The 10,191-nt window shown below is 31.7% G+C and overlaps 1 protein-coding gene across 3 annotated transcripts in view; it reads right to left on the minus strand.

Annotated features, from left to right (window-relative positions):
- Positions 1-2,428: 2,428 nt before the first annotated feature.
- Positions 2,429-10,191, minus strand: part of LOC106474959 (mu-type opioid receptor-like) — a 29,271-nt gene continuing 21,508 nt past the window's right edge. For all 3 annotated transcript variants that reach the window (XM_022380230.1, XM_022380235.1, XM_013935662.2), the window contains one exon: positions 2,429-3,559. In XM_022380230.1, coding sequence (XP_022235938.1) covers positions 2,431-3,546 — 1,116 coding nt within the window. In that variant the 5' untranslated portion in view covers positions 3,547-3,559 and the 3' untranslated portion in view covers positions 2,429-2,430. The remainder of the gene's footprint in view (positions 3,560-10,191) is intronic.

A 10,191-nucleotide genomic window follows, 5' to 3' on the forward strand; every position in this document is an offset into this window, starting at 1 on the left:
CTAGCAACATGAAGCAATGAATTCAATCTGTGTCTACACAGCTGAGACAGTTATTACTTCTTTTTAGTTTTAAATAAATATTCATTCTTGAAAGCATGTCACATTATGGATGAGAAATAACATCGATCAATACTTAAATGTGTCTTAATCTAGTCCAGAGTTCCTTTCCCAAAGTGTCGTTCAGCATTACTGCTGTTTATGGCTCTTTCTCACACGCTCCCGTCCTTAAAGATAAAACACTTTTCAATCCCGTGTAATCTACTTGATAATGTGTATAATATTACCAATATTCTGATTTGCATATTACTTCCCTGTATGAGTCATTTTCTTTTAAGTTCTAGTTAAACAATTATGATTATAGTGTGGAAGTAAATTGGGTTGACGAAACACATAAAAATACGTAAAATCCGACCCAAAATACTCAAGCGAAAAAAAAAAAACAACACAAAAACTTAAAATTCTAATTTAGCTCAAACAGTATGTAGTGCTTTATAAACGCAGCAAAATAAAGCAACTTGATATTTCTCACACTAATTCAGCTTGGCTCCTACTTCACCTAACAATTATCACTGAGTTACACTGAACAAAATGTGATGTGGTGAATTAGGAGTTAAGGTGAACGTAAATTACATGTTACAGCACATGAATAAAATGATTAAATAATATCAATCCCAGGTTGCTCTGTTTTGCTGTGTTTATGAGATATCACCTACAGTATGGAGTAAAACAGAATTTAGGCTTCTTATTTCGAATGGATAAAAATATAATAATAATCATAAAATTTTACATAAACGAAGCTAAATAGAGAGACATTTCAAAAATAAAGTCTAAAAACAAGACTAATTCACTTGTAGGCCACCAAATCATTGTATCATTATACACGGTTATTAAGACTCATTACTCACACGTAGTAAGTGACTTCTGTATTTAGCAGATCATGCAAATACGAAAGCTTAACTTAAGTTTTTGAGTTAAATAGACAGGTGGAAAGACATACTTCCATAGCGAAAATAAATATCTAAATTAGAAGTGACATCTCTTAACGATATCTACAACTACACTGTAGCGAGTTGGCTATCTTCTGAGACGTCACCTCACTTTCGTGACATCATTCCCAGTTTCTTCCCTTGTCTTACCTGTATCATTCGAGAAAAGTGACATCATTTGTTTCTTATATAACCTTGTCCAGTTGCGTCATATTTCCTTTCATCTTATTATTTTATTTACTAGTCTCAAAGTTTCATTTGATAACACATAATCAACACAAATTGTTAAATAATGTTATCATAGAATAATGGAATCAGAATTTCTTAATTCGAACGGCTAAACGGCCAGGTCAGAGTCTCCTGGGAACCAGACATAGCTGTCCCTAATTTTCAATTTCTGACAAGAGTTAGCAGCACCTTTTGCTAAAAGGAGTTTGTTCATCTCTTTGAACTGAATAACGGGGTTGACTTTTACTTTTATAACGCATCCACATCTACACGCGTATAGCGTGTCCAGCGGCATAACGCCTCGAACCTTGGACCCTATGATCAACAGCCCGATCGCTAAAATTAGGGAAGCTGAATAATCCTTTTTTCGTGAGATCTAATTATTCTATTCTTTCTCTAATAAAAAGGCTTCAAGTACTTTAACAACCACTAAGTTACTTCTGAAGACTTAAGATCAAAGAGTTTTGCCATACTAAAGCGTTTAAAAATTCACGTTTTGTTCGCTTTCACAAACTAGAATGTCTTAGAAGTTTATAAAGCCGAAAATATCGTAAACAATGATGGTACCCAACTGATGAAACATAGCATTCTAATCATTATAATTAGTACAGTTTGGTTATTATATTTAAATAGCTATGCTCGTTACTAGGTACATATGCTTAGTTCTGATCTATCTAGGTAGCTTGCTTTGATCAGAAGTTACTATTAATTATTTTAAAAATATTAAGATTTTCACTTCCGTATATTCAATAAACAAATAAGATATCTAAACGCATTCAATGACATTTTATCAGTTTAATAATAGAGTTTAATTACTTTGTCATCAGAAAACTGAGTGCAGCTTTGTGTTCTGAAGTAAATAATAATGATATTAAAATAATGGTATACTAAGCCATCTGCCTTTTAATTAATAAAAAACAACAAAAAAAAAACATAGTAGAAATTATATTGATAATCTATACAACATATTTGGATTGATAATGCTGCTAAATGATAAACCTAATTTGAGGATCGATACAAGTATACGTAAATATATATACTAATTTGTAAATATACGTACATAAAGAATGGGAGAGCTGTATAAATTAAAACATTAATACAGTGAAATAAATAATCACTTGGTCCATAATAGAACAATGATACGATTTAACAAACAGTAAATGTATATATACAACTTTGTTAAATAATCTATAGAACTAGAAAAAAGGCGCAAGTCTTATAGATCACTAACTACTTTTCCACTTTTGGTCTGGTTATTCCGATTACTATCTTTATACGTTTCTTTCCTATGGGCATAGATGTTTAGACCAGGAATGATGTGTAACCGAAGACCTATTCCAGTTCCTTCACCCTGTCTAGAAACCTGCTGCCTTCGAGAGAAGGTCACGTGGCTTTTGCAACAGCAGTAATAAAAGAGTTTGTTAAAGACTTCCCGGAAGTTACGATTGGTGGCTGCGTAAAGGTAACTATAGATACAGGAGTTGCTGAGGGCTGCCCACCAGGAATTGTCCAGTAGTTGCTGAGAAACTGGACGAAAGGTACTGATGGTGGCCACTGTTATGCCCGGAATCCACATCACTAGCATCAAGACAAATACCACGATGTTACTCTTCAACAGATACTCATCTGTCAAAACGTAGGCTCGTGGATCTTCCAAAATCTCCATCTGAGTTTTGAAGCTCTTCAGTTTAAAGACAGACATAAAAAAATATCCCATGGTGACTAGAGTTGGTATAATGACGAACATGACCCCAGCCATGACATGATAAGGAACCCAGACGGGAGCAGAAGGATTACAGAAGGACGGCCCAAATCCTGTGGCCTGCTGACTCACTGCAAAGCCAATGGATATTACCCAGATGGTTGTTACAACAAGAACGATCCTATTTTTTGTACAACACTGTTCATAGTTAACTCTATCGCCCAATCCGAGAAAGTTCTCCACTGACATAAACATAAAAGAAAATACAGATACGAGGAAACAAATTACTGTGGTCAGCCACTTGAAATTACAAATTCCACGGTCATTCGGAATGGACGCTAGGATAGCTATACACGATGCCGGGACAACAAGAGCAGTTGTCAATAAGTTAGCAAGGGCCAGATTAACCAAGTAAATACTTCCTCGTACTTGTAGTGACTCCAGAAGAGTTACTGCACTGATAATGAAAATACTTCCCATGCTGCCTATAGCTGCAAGGGCCGAAAGGAAAATTAGTCTGGATACTCCATTCCAGCTGATTAAGTCGTCATTGTCTAGGCCAGTCTTTATCAGTTGGCTATTAGCCGGTGAATGCAACCAATGTGGCCACGTTGTTAGGTTGACTGCCATTTGCACGTCGGACCTGACGAGAAGGAAAAATACGAGAATAAGATTTCACAAATAAAACTAAGTGTTTATGGTTGATACACTAGTCTTACGCACCTGGTGATAGTATTTACAATATATAAAAAAAAGTTTCCATGGTAATTATGGGTGGGCCAGTACTTTCTGTTTTCAGTCATTATTTTTTACACTGTCACATTATGCTTTGTATAATATATAAATAAAAATATATAAATATATCAATAAGTGCTAACTTTCAAAACGTTTTAGTTTATTTTGTTGTTAAACAAAAAGTTACAAAAAGGGCTATCTGTGCGATACCCATTGCGGATATCAAAACCCGATTTTAGGCGTTATAAGTACACAGACTTGCCGTTAAGTCATCGGGGATCAAATGTTTTAGGAAGATTATGTGTTGTGACAGTATTTCTAATAACACCAGTTTCCACGAGGTCGTTTTCATCTGTAATAGTGAGAATTACCATGAGTAATTTTGACACTGAAAAATATTCATCATAGAAAAACATGCCAAATTTGGAAGAAATCTGCAAAAGCTGGTATTAGTTGAAAGTCCTAAAATATTTTTAAACCGATATTTGTATTCCGCTTAAATCCGTATTTTAAGGTTTTGGTGAATTTAGGTTATTTTCTAAATATAACACGTATTTAAATGCAAAAAATGAAATCATTACATATAAACACTGAAGCAAAGTGTACAGAACTACAAGAATTCTGCTTTAACTCTTGTTTTCTAACAAGAGTCACGAATTTGATTTTTTCTATCTATGTCATGGCGGACGTAGAAGCTACGTAAATTTGGTCTTAAAGAAATTGATTGAGTTGTGAGTTTTTAACAGCGTTTATGCGTGTATTTAAAAGTTGAAGTATTACTTTATTAACATTATAATTGGTTGTAAAGTTTTGTTTTATTTTAAGTTATTTAATAGTGTAAAGTTTGCGTTTATTTTTTTGAAAGTTTAGTGCAAACGAAGTTGCCTTATGTGCTTAACTAAATGGCTGATCCTCCCGGTTTAGGGTTAAGCTATGCCCAAGTCGTAGAACATTCAAGGGCAAAGACACGTCAAAATGGAACTTTACAAAATCAAAGCAAGTTGACAGAGAAAACTCTCTTACGACAGAACATGGCATCGTAATTCTTACAACGAAAGAGATTGTACAAGACGATGTATTCGAGGCTATTAAAAATTTAGGTATTTCACCAGAACAGGTGAAACTCACTAGTATTTGGTGGATTTCAAAATTCATGTATATTTTCATGACTGTTCATGGGCGATGGAGCTAATTGAAACAAGTATGGACATTAAGTATTAGCATTTTGAAATTAAACCAGCAGCTTTAACTCTAACGAAAGTTGTTGTTTCTAACGTACCACCTGAAATAAGTCGTTGAGTTGTAAGAAAATTGTGTTCAAATTTTGGAAGGGTAGTCGGTCCTATTCGCACGTTGCCTGTGTCAACACAATATCCAGAGTTTATACACGTTAAAGGTTTTAGACGACAAGTGTACATTGAACTGATTGAAGATAATGATTAAAAAAACCAAGCCAATTGAATTATTTTTCAGGTGGTTATCATTATACATTTTATGTAAGTTTGTCGATGCATTGTTTCAATTGTAAGGCTTATGGGCATGTAAAAATATATATATATATATATTGCCCTCAGTTAAAGGAACATGAAGAACCAGTAATTGTTGATTTAAATAATGAACACATGACAGAAGAAGATCCCCAGTTGACAACATTTAATACCAATAGAGCTGGGCAGCGCCATATTGATCTAGGGACAGCAGGTATAGAAGTACAATATTATCAGAAAGAAGAAAATGAACAATTAATTGTTGATACTATTTTTACGTCTCTGGTCGTTAGTTAATTTTCCGTAAAAATTATTTCCGAAGAAACTTTAGCGATACAAGTCCTTTCTTAAATAAAACTGGTTTATTCTTTCTGAATACAACTTTGAAATTCACTTAATTTCCACGGTCACGCTATAGCTTAAACAAACGCTATAATTCACCACGAACGACTCACGTGCTCGACTCAATTTGCATCACTTCTTGGCCGTCTTATATACAAGAATACCGTACATCTAGTAAACACTCGAGGCTTCAAGAACCTTCGAGACCCTTGCTGTCGTAACACTATCTTTAAAAAAGATAGTGTTATGAAGAAAACGATAGAATTAGAAGCTCAATTAGAACAAGAAAATCAAACTGTTACAAAAAAGGTGAGAAATAACACATACCAAGAAAACTGTAAAGTATTAATTAATTGATACGACCGATTTAGAGGAAAAGGTACGGACTGATGAACAAAATGGAATTATTATGAAAGAAAACGATAATTCAGAACCAAATGAAATGACTGAAGGTAGTAATATGAAGGAAACGATAGAAGCTCAATTAGAACAAGATAATTGAACAGATATAATTGATGTAAATAAACAATAAAATGTTATAAAAAAGATAAATAATATAGGCCAAGATAATCATAAAGCAGTAATTAATATGACTGATTTAGAGGAAAGGGTAGAGACTGATAAACAGAATTGAATCAATACAAATGGTTTGTTAACCAAATCTCTTTCACAAATTAATTTAAAACGTAATGATGATAGTCAAACAAGTTTATGTAATGGTTTAAAGAAAAATTAAAATGATGATTTAAAATATAGAGAGTGGCGATGAGATTTTTGAATGGCTATTATCAAAATAAAGGTTTTTGAATTTTGTAAAGAAAGCTAAAGGATCGTCTAACAATTAGAAGTGGCTTTGAAATATACAGACAACATAACAGGGTTGTTACACCAAATAGAGAAACTGAGAGAACATATTGCAAGTAAAAATGATCAGAATAGTGTAAATAGAAGGAAAAGATTATATTATTTATTTAAAAGTTTAAGTGAAAAATTTGAAAATTTAATCTAAATGTATGTACGTATTACTGGTGTTAAATTTGCATTCTAAGTTTTCTTTTTTTCCATTTTCTTTTTTTTATGGCAGTTATTGCTATACAAAATGTTAGAGGTTGCTCTACAGATATGAATAACCGAGTGGTTAAAAATGATATTATGCGTCATAATGCAGAAATTATTGTATTGCAAGAAACTAACGTTCATGTAGAAAGACAATCTTTATTATGGAATAATTGTAATTATAATATAATTCATTCCTATGCTACACAACAGCATTTATCTGGCGTTTGCATAAGTCATGTGGAAAAGAAATGGCATTTATTTATGAGAATATAGATAATATTTTGCATGTATTGATAAAATCAAGAGTTAAATGTACATATATTTGACGTGTATTTACCACAATGTGACAAAAAAGCACACGAAAGTTTAGATTATATTGAAAAACAATTGAATGAAATACAAAACAATGATTTGGTATGTTTAGCTGGAGATTTCAATGTAACATTAAATACAGAATTAGATCTTATACCTTCGGGAGAACGTGGATTTTATATAGTTGATAGATTAAAGGATTTTTTAAATCAGTTTGGTTTATTCGATGTTTTTCGACATCTTTATCCCAAAAAGAAGAAATGTACTTGGACTGGACAAAAAAGAAGGCATTGTATTAAAAGCTAGATTGAATAAGTTATATGTTGACGAGAATTTTCGGACAGTCGCATGTAAATACGTTCATTTCTGATCATGCAGCAGTAGTTGTACGACATACATAAGTTTTGAGTAGGAATAAGAAGGGTTGCGCTTATTGGCGTTTTAATAATAAATTATTGGAAAATACCAAATATGTAAGTGAAATGTACCAAATTATAACAGGTTTTCAGACCCAACAAAAAAGGAAGATATTTTAAAACGTTAGAGTGTGGTGAGATCGTTTAAAAGGAGTAATTAAAGCACATACTCAATTATTTCAAAGAAAAATTGATTTAAAAAAGAAATGGGAGATAAAGCATTTAGAAATTAAGTTATCTCAGTTATCCCAGACTGACAATATGTATCGTATGTTCGAAGAAGTTTTGAAAGAACTTCGTATAAATCGAGCCAAACGCTGTGAAATTTATGAACTAATCCTAGGAATCAGAGAAATTAATATCCCTACATTTTATTTTTTTAGATTAGGACAAACACCCAGTACACAAAAAACTGTATTAACAGCTTTAAAGGATAAAAATGGTACGGTAACTCGGAATTTAAATAAGTTCTATAATTATTGATTTTTTATAAAATATTATATTCAGAAGAAACGGTAAATGAAATTAACAATTCTTTCTTTGAAGGTTTACCGAGGTTACCAAAAAGTGTAAAAGAGTCTCTAGATGCTCCATTAACGCTTACAGAAATAACTGCCGCTTGCCAATCATTACCAAAAGATAAGTTTTCTGGAACTGATGGCATAACGGTTGAGTGGGTAGTAAAATTTTGGCCTAAAATTGGCATTTCTCTACTAAAAGTTTTTAATGAATCTCTGGAGACAGGTGAATGTTCTAGAAGTATGAAAACACCAATAATAAAGTTAATACATAAAAAATTGAGATTTGACAGAATTAAAAAATTGGCGACCAGTATCACTTTTATGTAGTGATTATAAAGTAATTTCTAAAGCCATAACAAACAGAATGAAACCTGTTGTGAGTCAATTGATTTATGAGAGTCAGACTTGCTCTGTTCCAGATTGATATATTTATGATAATATACATGATATAATAAACCTCACAAATCAAAATAACGAACGTTTACCTATTGTAAATTTAGATCTTGAAAAAGCCTTTGACCGCATAAATCATAATTACTTAAAACTTTACTTAGAAAATTTGGTGGGAATATTATAAAGGCGGTTGACGCAGTGTATAAAAATCCTATATTTTTTGTAGTTCATGGGTCGGTTTCAACTTGAGCTATTCCTTCTAATAACTAATTTGATAACTAATTTTCAAAACATTTTTATAAGATTTGTTTGGAGGAAAGCTCATTGGGTTAATAGAAATACTTTATCTTTTGAAGATAAATTAACTATTTTTAGGATTCGTTACTTCGAACGTGTATTACATTAAGACAAGGAGATCCAATGTGTGTTTTTTATTTACACTAGCAATATAACCTTTTCTGTATAACTTGAGAAAAAAATTAATTCCTTAAGATCAATATTAAGCTATAATTATCACTAAAGACTTATTCTATCATCTTATGCTGACGATATAAACATTTGTATTAGACAGGAGTCAGAATTTAATGTTATTCGAAATACAATAAAGGAATTTGAAGCATATTCGGAATTAAAGTTTAACGAAGAAAAGTCCATTGGATTATGGTCTGGTGCTTGGAATACACGAACAGAAAAATAAACTAGGATATACATGGTCGAATCAAGGAATAAAAGTATTTGGAGTGTATTTAGGAAATTCTTTGGTATGAATTCAGAGAAACTGGGATGAACTGAAAGAGAAATGTAGTAAACTTATTACAGTCTGGAAGCGTTTTCAACCTTTTTTATCATTAAAAGGAAAAATATTAATTCTTAATCAAATTATTAGTAGTATTATGTGGAACAGATTTCAGGTATTAGAACCGCCTAAGAATTTGATAACTAATTTTCAAAACATTTTTATAAAATTTGTTTGGAGGAAAGTTCATTGGGTTAATAGAAATACTTTATCTGTTGAAGATAAATTAAATTTTGAATGATAAATTAACTATTTTTAGGATTCGTTACTTCGAACGTGTATTACATTAACCAACCAGTTCACCCATCCGAATTACAACTAAAACTATTTTTAAACGGGCATATCAACGTTTTGATTTTCTTACAGTTCTTTTAATGGATCGTATGGAACCACGAGGAATGTTAGAAATGATTTATAGTTCTGCTTTAAAAAGGTGGTGTAACGTTGACATAAGAAGGAAAATTGAAAAATATTCTGTTCAAGCACTTCTTAAAGAGCCTCTTCTCTTAAATTCTTATTTATTAGATAATACCGGAAATTCATTTTGTTATTTTTCTTCGCTGATAAATAACGTGATAACAGTATCAGACGTTGTTGATAATGAAACAAATAGATAGAAAAACATAAGGTCAATCTTGCCGTCACAATTACAGAATGATGAGAATGAAGAGCATTTGAAACGTTTAGTGACTGCGATTACAACACAGTTTAAGCATATTGTTAATCCATAGGATTAACTAGTAATAGTTAAAAGTTAACTAATAATGAATCAGATAATATGTCTAATTTAGAATCACCAGTAACAGAACATGACACTAAAACCTCGTATAGCAATTTAATAAAAAGAAAATATTTTTTTGAATGACTATCATCCTAAATTACCAAAAAGTATATGGAATATAATATATAGAAGTCGGGCCGAAAAACGTGCATTACCTAACCCACTATGGTTAAAGCGAATAAATGTGACTGAAAATGAATTATGTTCGCATTGTAATACTATGATAAGTAACAATTGGCATATGTATTTTAGGTGTATTGTAATACTATGATAAGTAAAAACTGGCACATGTATTTTAGGTGTATTGTAATACTATGATAGGTAACAATTGACATATGTATTTTAGGTGTATTATAATATTATGATAGGTAACAATTGGTATATGTATTTTAGGTGTATTGTAATACTAAGATAGATAACAATTGGTATATGT

The sequence above is a fragment of the Limulus polyphemus genome, unplaced genomic scaffold (assembly GCF_000517525.1).
Source record: "Limulus polyphemus unplaced genomic scaffold, Limulus_polyphemus-2.1.2 Scaffold144, whole genome shotgun sequence".
In the NCBI taxonomy this organism is placed as follows: Eukaryota; Metazoa; Arthropoda; class Merostomata; order Xiphosura; family Limulidae; genus Limulus; species Limulus polyphemus.